Source organism: Myotis lucifugus, unplaced genomic scaffold (assembly GCF_000147115.1).
Source record: "Myotis lucifugus unplaced genomic scaffold, Myoluc2.0 scaffold_3, whole genome shotgun sequence".
NCBI classification, from domain to species: Eukaryota; Metazoa; Chordata; class Mammalia; order Chiroptera; family Vespertilionidae; genus Myotis; species Myotis lucifugus.
Genome location: NW_005871051.1, coordinates 22,075,166 through 22,088,408, shown reverse-complemented (window position 1 = coordinate 22,088,408; position 13,243 = coordinate 22,075,166). Strand labels below are relative to the sequence as shown.

Here is a 13,243-nt window from a genome sequence, read left to right as displayed (position 1 = left end):
TTCTCTGTGGGACTGCAGTACTGGGCCTCTTCCCTGATTTGTGTCCTTGCTTCTCCATCCTGTTCGGGCCTCCAGGAGGCTGTTTCTATGGTCTCCATTGCCCTCTGGGTTCCAGCTGGGTTGGCTAGTGGGGAGAACTAGCAGGTGGTAGGGGCAAGGGAGGGGAGAGGGTTAGGCTGCTGGCTTCCCAGCCCTCTCCCTGCCATCACCAGGGCCCGGTCTCCCTCCACCAAGGTCTTATTTAGCTCCTGCCATCAGGGCGTGCCCAAAAGCTGCAGGTCACCTCCCTCCCTTCACCGCTCCCAGCCTAAGGCTGGTAAGGGTGCCCAACTATTTGTAGCCCAGGGTACCGTCCTCAGTGGTTTCTCTGTACTCTGCCCATGCTTTACAAGCAGTCCCTTCATTAAACTCTGCTTTTCACCGAAAGGCAGGGCAGGTTTGTTTTGTTGCGGCTGTGAAGGGAGCACAGAGCTGTCTGTACTGGCCCCAGCAGGCATTCGTCTTCATGACTACAGGCCGCTTCGCTGGCCACGCATTTTCTGGTGTCTCCTTGCAGGCTGGCCACCATGACCAGCCAGGGCTCAGGGCTGGGCAGTCCCGCTGAGACAGGCCAGGCTGCCGGCCTGAACCCACACACACGGCCTCTGGTGCCACCCACCCAACGTTCCTGGGCCTCCCCAAACCTCACTGTTCCTGGTCACTTCTCCGAAGCATTGCCATCCCATTTATCAGTCTTTCCGTCTTTTCCCCCTGAGATGTCATATCTTAGTAACATTAAGGGGGTGGGCGGGGGGAACAGTAGGAGAGGAGGGGAAAATTCTCTTGACTCTGTCCCATTAAGTATAAGCTCTTCGATGATAAAAACTTTTCTATTAAAAAAGCCTGAAAAATCCTTTTGTAGTAGAAGTATATCTCATGCTCATTGCAAAATCCTCAAATATGACAGATATAAGGCAGAAAGTAAATGTTCCCCTACAATTCCATTTCCCAGGATAAAAACCCCTATTAAGTGCCAGGAATAGCATTTGAGACTTTTTCTATGGATATCTGAAATACGTCCATGAGACTTTTCCACATACATAGGATTACACTGTTATTTCTATTCTATAATCTGCTTTATTCATTAGACAGTATATCTTGGGAAACTTTTGGATGTCAATGAGATCCTTTTATCAGCTGCATTATATGCCATGGCATAAATGTATCATCATATCCTATAAACGGCCATTGACTTTTTTCCCATAACACACATCACGGCAGGGACCATTCTCGTACATAAATGTCTAGATACTTGTGCCAGAACTTCTAAAGGTAATGTCCTTGAATAGGAATTGCTGAGTCAAAGAAGTTACACATTTCTTGTGTTTATGGTTATGAATTTAGACTTAAAAATTTTTTTAAAAGGCCACAAAGAATTCCAAAAATACATATGCATATTTGTGTGTGTATCTAGAGTATATTTCTAGAGTCCACTCTCCTCTGAGCTTCCTACTCATACCTACCTATTCATTTTACTTCTCTTTGGTCGTCTATTAAGTTCTAGTTCCATAGATAAACGCATTGTGGCCCTCACCCATCGAGTTCTCTCTGCCCCGTGTTCCTCAGCTCAGCAAATGGCACCAGTTCTCACCCAGCTGCTTAAACCATCAGCCCTCCCCATGAGCTCTCCCCAAACTCCCTTTGCTCCATCCTGAGTATAGACGACAGGCCGTGGGTTTTCAACATCTACCGAAGTATAGCTGAACCATTCCTTCAGAACTCAGGAAATCTATAGTTAATTGTAGTAGAAGGTAATTTGGGGAACGTTCATCTATGAGGCTTTCCTGATGTTAAATATTTAAAATGTTCTCTCTGATAGTACAGACTGTTAAGAGTTCTTAACCTTTCATTGAGCCTTACCTACTACTTCCTCCCTTACAGGACTTCAAATAGGAATTGGAGCATTTAGGGAACATTCCAGAAAAACTGGCTGATCCCCAAAGCACCACTGACAGAAAGTCCTAAATCATCTCTAATATTTTTAATATTTGGCTCCCTGCCTTTTATCTCTCATTAAAGGTTTGGTTGATCACCATTCATCAAGAGAAAAGACCGCTTTTCTCTTTTCACATCTTCCCTTCTCTTCAGAATGGAGCCTGCTTCTTTCGCATTGTTATGTTCTCCAGAAATTATCCTCATTAAGTCTGCTTCCCAGAGCTGCGGGATGCAGGGCCTCGGGCAGGACACTACCTACGGGGAAGCAGTCTGGGACCCTGCCCCACACCAGCTTCCCAAATACCCTTTCTCTGTCTGATTCATCCTGCCCAGGAGCTGTGCTCTACTGCAGCTCGTGGGGTTTTTCTTGGTGGATCAATTCTGTTTCAACTGTTTGAGCAGTAACCTAACACTTAAGAAGTGAAGTGTTTTACAAAACTGCTGACATCAGTAGATGTGTGCAGATATATTCTCATTTCATTTTCACAGCTCTATAAGGTAGACACTGTTATCCCATTGCACAGATAAATAAACTAAGACCTGGATAAGGAATTTGCCCAAGTCCAAGAGCTAGTGTGTGTCAGAGCCAGGATTTGAATCCAGGTCCTATAACTCCAGATCTCATGTCTTTGACCTCTGCGCTTGCCTTCCATAAGGCGACACTGTGAAGGCAGTGCTTTCGGGACTGAGTGGAAGGAGAGGACACATGTTATTTTTGTCTCCTGGCTCCTCAAGCTGCCAAGTAAAGATAAGCATGGAAGGGGTTTGTTCCGAGGGATCCTAGCTGACATTTGTCATCAGCTCCTGTGATCAGAAGCAGAAGCAGAGCCAGGGAGAAAGGAATCATGAGGCAGACGTGAGTGACTGGATATAAATGGTTAGTTAATGATGTCTCCAGTCGAGGCTGGATTAACCGGTGGAAATAGACGCTGTCTCCTCGCCTCAAGCACACTCAGCTCATAAGTTTTTATTATTCATGACCCCAATCCTTATCTGAACATTAAACACTTCTAGAAGTGGTTAATGAATACCTCCAGGTGCTTACTCCTCGCCCTGGGGTAATCATTTATTAACTGCTTCCCACATTTCAGTTTCTAAAAATTAGCTCTGCCAGAGGAGGGACCTAATGTTTTCTTTGAGGATTAAAGGGATTATTAGGAAGTGATTTTTTTCTCACTTTCCCATGGATTTTTTCCATTTCTTCTGAGACCATTGTGGTATGCAGGGTAAAAGCAGAGACGAGGGTCCCATGTTTGAATTATAGGTAGCCCCAAGACAAACCCGGGCCAGCGTGAGCCTGCACATGCACAGATTGCCACATATTTCTTTCTTAAGAGGAACCTGCAATGTCACCCTGTAGTGTCAGCCATTCTAATTGCTTCACTATTTTCGTCACATTTTATAGTTAAAAGTGTTTGTTATGTAACAAAGACAAGTTCACTGTCTCTCTGCCACCCTTCCCCCATCTGTGGAGACCTGACGTGGATGTTATCTGTCTCCAGTGCAGTGATTGGCAAAGGTCCTCCTCAAAGAAAAGGCAATCATGAGAGAAACCACTTTCTCTTTTCTCTTTTCCTTAAACATGGTGTCCTTCTAGGTCATTTAGAGGAAGAGGAAGAGGGGGCCCTGCTCAGTGGGCACCCACCCTGGGTCTGGCCCTGCTAAGTCCCTTACATGTATTTTTTTTTTCACGTTTAATCATCTCAACAACCCCTGGATAAGGAGTTTGCCCAAGTCCAAGAGCTAGTGTACGTCAGAACCAGGATTTCAATCCAAGTCCTGTAACTCCAGATCTCCTGCACTGGTGTCTCCATCCTCCAACTCTAGGTGTTTCCATCCTCCATGCTCACCAAGGTTGCCGAGTTCTTCTTAAAAAGTTTGAGATATGTTTAATAAAACTTTTCAGAAATGCACTATGAGTCTAGAAATGCTGGTTTTCCATTCACCACATTATTTTTATAACTCAGTACATGCCGAATGTAGAGGTTCCATGGGATCCTAAAGTGCTCTGTCGAAGACTTTCCCCATGGAGCTGGTAGCCTCTCTGGGCACATCCCCATGAGCTGGGCTTCTCGCCAGTGTCCATCGTGACTACACTTTTATTCACTCTAATCCAAGATGCTCAGGCAAGCTGCTCAGTTGCTAAATGTTTTGAATATTTTACATGGGATAAAAGGGTTTATTTAGTTTGGGAGATCTGGGGATAACTAGAGTTAAACAGTTTTCTTCAGACTATCTCAGAGCCTTTATATTGTTGGTATTATATTCTCTGCAAGAAGCAATGGTCCAGTGCTTCCTAAACTCACTGGGTACGGAACCCAGTTTGTCCACCGAGCATCTTGCAAGTTGCAAGAGTTCTCTACACGACATTTTGACAAATACTGATTAAGTCATTCTTGGTTTGTTACTAGTAAGCACGAGTACCATAAATTATCTAAGAGCCCTAATGAAAGTTACTGGAATGAATGAAGAGTGAGCAGGGAGTCAGGGCAGTGAAGTAAGAAGATGGTCTTTGGCATTAGACATACTGACCCCAAGTCCTGGTGCTCCACTTCTCAGCCATGTGTCCCTTGGCAAGTTACCGAATTCCTCTAATGGTAGCTTCCCTGGTGGTAACATAGACCTCTTATACCTACCTTATGGGACACTGTGATTGTAACTGTGTGGAAATGCTTGGTATGGGCTGGCATAGATTGGGCCCTAAACAATGGAAGCTGTTTATTCCTTCCCTCCCTTCTCTTCAACAGGCACACATAGTCTTGGCCAAAAGAGTCCTTCTCAGGCAGCTCAAATTCATTTCTTTATTCATATGATAAGGATCAACTTTTTGCAAAGCACTGTATTCTAAGTGCCTTTGTCCTTCTAAGGAAGCTATTTTGCATGGCTCTCTTTCTTCTGAGTCTACCCTGGTGACCAGTGGTCACTCCCACCACGTTTGGAAGTCATCAAGGGCCTACTGAACCTGCCTCTGATTTCTTTAGGGTCAGCAAGCACCCCCAATGGCTTATGGTACAACTTCATTGAACTGCCCTACCACGGGGAGAGCATCAGCATGCTGATTGCGCTGCCGAGCGAGAGCTCCACCCCACTCTCGGCCATCATCCCTCACATCAGCACCAAGACCATAGACAGCTGGACCAGCATGATGGTGCCCAAGAGGGTGCAGGTCGTCTTGCCCAAGTAAGTGGCTCCTTTCCCTGAAGGAGAAAACAACGGAAGTGCTCAATCCTTGATGGTGATTGTGCCAGATACCAGACAACACGAGGCTAAAATCTGGCCCATCACGAAGCCCACTTTATTGTGCAGAAATCGCATGGTCAGAATGCAAGGCTGTGCTTGTGGGAAAGTTTATTGTTATTCCCGTGCTTCTGATGTGGCCAGCTCATGACAGTGGAGGAGAGAAGGCAGATGGCCTCAGAGCCTCCACAAAACCCCAAGCTCCAAACATGTCTCATTTGTTCAAAAAACTGAAAAACACATGCATGTCATCATATTAATATGATAAAATTACAGTAAAGTTTAATAGCGTTCTGTTCTTTGATAAGGAGCTTCATTTTAGTTACTTACGTTTTAGCTGGAAGTTGCTGAAGACCAAGGTCCAGAAGGTAGGTGGTAAGGGAATATTTTGAAACCCCAAGCAGAATCCATACATTAGTATCTAGGGAAGTTTTTCTCTTATAACCTGAAAGTATAAGACAGATAAAATTTGGGCTGTTAAGACTTGAATCCAAGGGAAAAGTCATCCCAGATTCTGTCTGAATCCTGAATTTCTAACAGGTCAGAGAATGCCTTGTTTTGCCTAGATTGTGAAGGGGCAATGATGTCTTCCTTTTACAAACTTTTTAACATAAGTGTTTGGCCCGTTTCTGGGGCTTTTAACCACCCAGACCTCAGTGTGGTGGTAACTTCCCGTTCTAATAGCTTTTAATTTCCAGTCACTGAGTTAAGAAATCAGAGAAGTACGTTGATAATAAGTATTAGTAATCTTCCCAAGATTATTTTTTGTTGTAAAATAAGCCTTTACATAGGCAATGCTTGGTAAAAAGGAATGAGATGGTGACATTGTTGGTAAATTACAATTATAATTAATGGCTAATTGCCATTCCTACCCATCTGTGATGAGAATCCATTCACCTACCCTGTTGCTCTCCCACAGGATGTGATCAAATCTGGTAAAATATCCCCTGATGACACATTGAATAGCTGACATGTGGATGCTTTAAGGCCAGATAGCCTACACATATTCAAGAAACCAGTACTACACCCAAACACAATACCATGACACCTATTCCCAACGTTTGCTCTCATTTTAACATTCTGAGATGCTTTCAGAATCTCTCCATGAACCAGCAGGAATGCATCTCCTCTCTTTTGACCATCCCCAGTCCCAGTGAGGATGGTGGCTCTTACGGCAGCCAAGGTGATGGCTCTTTGGTTGGATGTGGGGAAGGACTGTAGACATTGCAGAGTGTAGACACTTGTCAACACCCGGCATCTCCCGTCCACACAAGAGAAGGTGCTCCTGTGGATCTCCTTGAGACTGGACCAGGGAGCCTGTTGCATGTGAGGATGAGAGAGCCTCCACTTGCTGTTACTATTTGTGCTGCTGATGCCAGCTGAGGGTCTCAGGGATGAGTTGTTCTCTAATTACCTTGGGATTAAGATTTACAATGCAATTTAGATTGGTGTTCAGGGCATGCTTAAAAAGAAGCTGTTTGTAAACATTTTCTCACTGGCACTGATTATATCATTTTATATCATTCATAGCCTAGTGATTTTTCCTCCTATTTTGTGCTTTCATGCTAGGTTCACAGCTACAGCAGAAATGGATCTGAAGGAGCCGCTGAAAGTTCTTGGTATCACCGAGATGTTTGACCCATCAAAGGCAAATTTTGCTAAAATAACAAGTATGTTCAGTTTAAAATGTATTCTTAAACTTGAAGACTTTGTTACAAACGGAGTCTCTGATTTGTTCAGAAAGGAAAGGTCAAAATTACAAATGTGTTGACCTAAAACTCTCCAAGGTTTAATTTGATATATTGCCCAGTGTTGCTGTTGATCCTCAATCATTTCAATTAGAAGTTCAGTCATCCGTGCATTTCACTTGTACTTTTCCTGTGAAGCCCACGTAACTCTACACAGGTAAAGAAGTATTTTGTGTATTGTCTCTATTACCCAAAAATTTGGCCCTTACTTAGGTATTAGTTGTTATTTTTTCAAATGCACACTTGTCCCCTGTTTGAAAAATCAAGATATTTTGGGCTTTCAAATACTTATTCCCACCAAACAACAGCAGGCATGCACAATATCCAGATATGTATTTTGGAAATTCATGCCCATTAATCTGAAATAATGTAAATTCAAAGAAGTCCGATTAGAATTTTTCTTTGCCAAAACTTCTAAGATACATCTGGTATGACATCCCTTCTGAGCCAACATAGGTACCTTTTCCTGGAGCTATGTGTGAATGGTCAGTCCTTTGTCTTTTTTAATTTGGGGCATAACAACCTCCTCCCATAGCAAAGTCATGGTTTAAACCAGAGGTCCTCAAACTACGGCCCGCGGGCCACATTCGGCCCACCGAAAACATTTATCTAGCCCGCCGGGTGTTTTTGCCGCCGCTGCCTGTCCTGCTTAGCAGCCGACTCGTCCCCGGCCCGCAGTGCACATGTGTGGAATGTCTGAGGGACAGTGAACTGGACCCCTGTTTAAAAAGTTTGAGGACCCCTGGTTTAAATACTACTTGCACTCCATTTTGTATTTTTCTCCTTGAATGCAAAGGCATGTGTTCATCACCAGCCTCAGGTGCCTGCTAGTGAACACCTGAGTGCCTGTCCCGGGCACACACTTGACCCCCCTGGGGAAACTGCAGCGCATGGCTGTCCTGATGGTCTCCTCCTGTGAGCCAGACGCTCATCCCGGTCCAGCGGCGGCCCCATCACCTGGGAGCCTGTTTGAAATACATGATGTTGGGCCCAGCTCAGACCTACTGAATCAGAATCTTCTCTTTACCAAATTCCTCAGCCCAATAACATTTGAGGAACACAGTTTTAATATGCACTTTCCCCTTCAGGGTTATCCTATGTAGCCTAAACACTACATAGTGTCACAGGGAGTTCACAGGTGTTCAGAGGGAAGACCACGCTCCCCACATTCTTCTGAGACCTTCTGTTTAACCCTGCAGGTGACATGGCCCTGCAAAGGGGCCCCTCACTCACCATCGGTCACATTTAGAGCCAAGCATCGGTGCAGCCAATTTGAAACCAGATGGGGTGGTGAGCACACAGTACAATGTACAGCTGGTGGATTATAGAATCGTACACCTGAAATACAATATGTAATTTTATTAACTAATGTCACCCCGATAAATTTAAAATGAAATAAAACCAGATGACGCAAGAAGCGCTAGTTCCCTTTGCATCCTGACCCATGTCCAGTCAAGGCTACCATTAACCTTTGTTTGTGTTGCCCCTGAAGGCTGCCCCCAGTGGGGGTTGCTGGAATGGTAAGGATTTGCTGAGAAGGAAAGTGAATTCACTGAAAGTTTCCAGGGACAAAACTGCATTTCTGAGTCGCCCTCACAACAGTCTGACTGGTCTCCTGCTTGACCCTCTTCTCTTACTAATACACCCACGAGATGAGTGGCTTTTCTTGTGAAAAGCCAGCACCTACTCTGCCACTAACTTGCATGTGACTTAAAGACTTTTTTTTTTTAACACTCTGGGCCTTGGTTTCCCCATCTGTCAGTGCCATCTGAAATCCCTCCTGGATCTGACATTTGTAAGGGAAAAATAATGTTGGCTTGCTGCTTCTGGGTAACTGGGCTTCCTTTTTACAGCTTCGCTCTTTTTATTGTTTATGAAATTCTCAGTGATTGGAGTTGATTGGCTAGCAGCACTAACATATTTGGGGTCTGGGACTCCCTCCTCTTGAGTGATATCCCAGTTCTTTGAGCAGACAGGGCAGGTGGCAGGCCACCTACAGCCTTCAGTCACCGGGACTGTGAGAAGTCGCTTCTCCACTGACACCGTTTAAGAACTGGAATTGGCCATGGCTGAGGTTCCTTTTCCAGCTACACAGATGGTCTGCATAGCAAACAAACGCTGTTGTTTTTTGTCTTATTTTCTGGAAACAGGGTCAGAAAACCTTCATATTTCTCACATCTTGCAAAAAGCAAAAATTGAAGTCAGTGAAGACGGAACCAAAGCTTCAGCAGTCACCAGTAAGCCGGGGTCCTGGCGGGGCTGGTCCTGGTGCGGGGGGTGAGGGGTGACATGAGTCCTCAGCTCACTCGTGGACTTCCAGTCAGGTGCTGTGGGGTGACTGTCCGGACATGGTGGGAAATGAGACAGATTGAAGACCTGTGCCCATGGGCCTCTGAGTCTGTATCATTAAGGGAAGCACTTCAGTGAGAAAATTCCTCCGGGACGAGAGTCGACAAACTTTTTCTGTAAACTATGTATTTTCTGCTTTGTGGGCCCTACCGGCTCCAAAGCAGCTACTCTGCCATTGAAGCGACAGCAGCAGAGATGATGCAAGCCAAAGGGCCCGGCTGTTTCTACAAAACTTGATGAAGGCAGGAGCTGTCCCCACACGGCCTGAGCACAGCAGTGTGCCCAAACCTGCTCTTAGCTGGACAGAGCGTATTCTGGCTTCTGTGGGCAGAGAAGACCAATCTTCAGATAGAAACATAGCATAATAGCACTTAACTCACAGGAAACGAGTCAGTCGGGTTTACCCAGGACAAAGTGAAGAATTAGCACGCAGCTGCTGATTGGAGCAGGATGGCGGTGCAGCCTTTCTTGGTCATTTGAACATCCACCTCTGCTTTCTCCTTGACGGCTCATATAATGAAGGAGGAAATGGAACAATCTTCGGTTGTTTTCTTTTTACCCCTTGATTATCCACATGAGATTGCTTGAATAGATATGACCAAGCCCTGTGAGCTCATAAAGTGAATCATATCTCAGCTACACTTGTAACTGGGTCAAGTATTTCTGGTCATTAAAAGTACCATTTATACCCACAGTAGACACGTTATTGCCTTTCTAAAATAAACATTTAATGTGTATTCCTTTAAAATAGCATTTGAAACAAAGACCTAGAATAAGAGGGGTTGGAATTTTGTAAATGCCTCCTGTCTTTTCTGGGTGATTATAAGTGACATCTAAGTTTTGCCCAAGTTATTGACCCGTTTTGCCAACAGCAGAACTATCAGGACTGGCTACATAATTTGCAGGGTTCTTTGCAAAATGAAAATATGGAGCCCCTCGTTCAAAACTGATTGAGAATTTGAGATAGCAGCAGCAGGTCACATGCGGGGACCTTGTGAGTGTAGGACCCTGTGTAACTGCCCAGGTCAAATCCTCACGAAGCCCAACCCTGCTGTATTAGTTTGCTCGAGCTGCCATAACAAGTCCAACAGAAATTCATTTCTCACACTTCTGGAGGCTGAAGTCCAAGATCTAGGTGTTGCCAGGGCTGGTTTCTCTTCAGTCCTCTCTCCTTGGCTTGTGGATGTCCGCCTTCTCACTGTGTCCTCATAGGCCTTTTCTCTGTGGGTGTCCATCCCTGGTGTTTCCCTCTCTTCTCATAAGGACCCAGTTTTATTGGATTAGGGCTCTACCTTCATGCCCTCCTTTAAGTAAACACCTCCTTAAAGGCCCTATGTCCAAATACAGTCACGATGGAGATTAAGGCTTCAGCATATATGTTTTGAGGGTATTTGATTTAGTCCATAACACTTGCTATTGAGTTGTTTTTAATAACCCTGGGTTGAATGCTGTATCCCAACATAGCTGCAGATGTTTTCTTTGTCATATCAAGCCCAAGTCATGAATGCTTTCTGGGGCTTGAACAAGAGGACTGGGTCAATGCAGCAAGCATGGGGCAGTTACACCTGGCACTACCTCAGGCTTATTAAATTGAAGCCACTGTTGGTAAGCATGGCAGAGTAAGCACGTCTAAGACCATGAACTAAAGAAGTTTGCTTTCTAAGTCCAGTGTCTACACCAAGATGAGATGGACAACACATTAGGTCCCAACGAGTGGTCTATGTTGCCAATGGGAGGAAAACCTAGATCGTGCCAGAGGAAGAGGCACAGTCTCAGAGGTTGAGCATGAAGCTGGGCTTTGATATGCAGAAGGGATTCAAATAGGCTGAAAGGACCAGCTGCCTTCATCAGAAAGGCAGATGAAATAAATAGAAAACAGCCACTAATGATGGTGAACAAACATTGTGCTAAGACCTATAACATGTTTATGTCACTTAACCCTCATAGAAACCCTACAAGGAGTAAGTGCTTTTATTAAAGGTGGTACTTGTGTAGACTAAATAAGATGGTAAAGGCAAAGGGCCTGGTCCATGGTGGCTGTTCAGTACATGGGGACCATTGGGCCTTTCATGATACGTCCAGCCCATGGAACAGGAATTAAGTGTGTCCCCAAACACCAGCATCAAGGCTCCATGGGGCCAGCTGCCTTTCTGGCCACACGCTGGGTGCACAACATGTTTCCTTTTCTTCCCACAGCTGCGATTCTAATTGCAAGGTCATCTCCTCCCTGGTTTATAGTGGACAGACCTTTTCTATTTTTCATCCGACATAATCCTACAGGTAAGTGATTCTCCTCTTCCATTGGTTACAAGTTAGAATTCAGAAAGGTGGATTTGTAGTTACATCCAATGGTGCTGCTTTTAGTCTATTTCCCATGTGGCAACAATCGCAAGCACTTCAAATAATATAACTACACACATTGGAGAGAGAGGGAAATCAGACTGTTTATAAAGTGTGATGGAATCTTTGAAACAAGGACAAGATTGTATGTTTGTGTTGTTTGTTTTATCTTGGTTTTAACATGTAGAGAGCTCTGCCACCCTTTGAGCCATTTTTAACATCTATTGATTTTCTTTTAAATAAATGCAGTGAAATTTTATAAGAAGTTACATGCCATCAACCTCTGTAAGCCCACTCCACGGTTCAGATTTGTTAATTCAGTGGATCTTGGCTCTTTGAGTCATTGGTTCAAACTTTAGCTCCATCTTTAAGGGTAACAGTAGTTCCTACCCCTTAGTACAACTCTGAAGAATAAATAATATTGTCTTTGTGGAAAGGTTGGGTTCATGTTGGTACAGAGTAGAAACTAAGACATTTTAACTCTTACCCTTTTTAAATCAATAATAGAAGCTAGTTCCTTATCCTCTTGTCTCATTGCAAGTTCAATGTCATAATTAGCGTGTGCCGTAATCTCTAGCCACATGTGGCTATTTCACTTCAACTTTTAACTCATTTACATGAAATGTAAATATATTTCAAGAGCTCAGTAGCCACATGTGACTCATGGCTGCCATCCTGGACCATGAAGGTATAAACCATTTCCATTATTGCAGAAAGTTCTGTTGAGAGCAGTTAACTTTAAACGTACCCCAGGGACCTTCCCATAAATGTGTCTTCCATCTAATTTTTTCTAACTTTTTTATAGTCATGCATTGTTTTCTTTCAATTCTGTAGGTGCCTTCTTATTCATGGGGCAGATCAACAAACCCTGAAAGGTCCTACAGAAGAAGCCATGCAAAGCAAACCCAACTTTGCTATGAAGAGAAGACTCCTTGCCTACATCTCTCATAGTTCTGTTAAATATTTTTTTACATTCCTTTCTTTTTCAAAACTAGTTCTTAGGAACAGAGACTCAATGATGTAAGCATTTCTATTCCAAGATGTGTTACAGGCGGGAAAAGGGCAGGATGGCTGGAACACTGTACTGAGCAATGACTAGAGGGCTTCCAAATGTTTAAAAGAGTCTTTAAACTACTGAGTGGTTACCTAGGTAACAACCCTCTTGAGTATTTACTGTCCAGTTCAGGATTTTTGTTTTGTTTTGTTTAATGTATGGCTTTGCAGAAGACATTGAATCAGTGTGATGGGGGGAAAAGACATTTTATCGTAGCTTTTACATTTTTATGAAAAAAAAATATTATTGGCCTTTTAATTTTTTTTGGTCTCATCCAAAGTCTTGATAGTAAGCATTATTTGGGGGGTAGAAATAGCGAAATCTCTAGCTTCTTTGTGTTTTTGATGTTGTTGTTGCTGTTGTTTTATATAATGCACGTATTCACTAAAATAAAGTTTTAAAAACTAATGTCTTGCTAGACAAGGTTTGCTGTTGTGCAGTGTGCCTGTCGCTACTGGTCTTCTGTACTCTTTGGATTTGCATTTTTGTATTTTGTACAAAGTAAAAATAAAGTGTTATAAGTAGTAAAAAAAAAAAAAAA

The 13,243-nt window shown here is 43.7% G+C and overlaps 1 protein-coding gene across 5 annotated transcripts in view; it reads left to right on the top strand.

The window, feature by feature from the left end:
- The window catches only part of SERPINE2 (serpin family E member 2), a 59,198-nt gene extending 45,955 nt beyond the window's left edge, over positions 1-13,243 (top strand). For all 5 annotated transcript variants that reach the window (XM_023761845.1, XM_023761858.1, XM_023761843.1 and 2 more), the window contains exons 5-9: positions 4,956-5,154; positions 6,781-6,881; positions 9,110-9,196; positions 11,505-11,588; positions 12,483-13,243. In XM_023761845.1, coding sequence (XP_023617613.1) covers positions 4,956-5,154; positions 6,781-6,881; positions 9,110-9,196; positions 11,505-11,588; positions 12,483-12,520 — 509 coding nt within the window. In that variant the 3' untranslated portion in view covers positions 12,521-13,243. The remainder of the gene's footprint in view (positions 1-4,955; positions 5,155-6,780; positions 6,882-9,109; positions 9,197-11,504; positions 11,589-12,482) is intronic.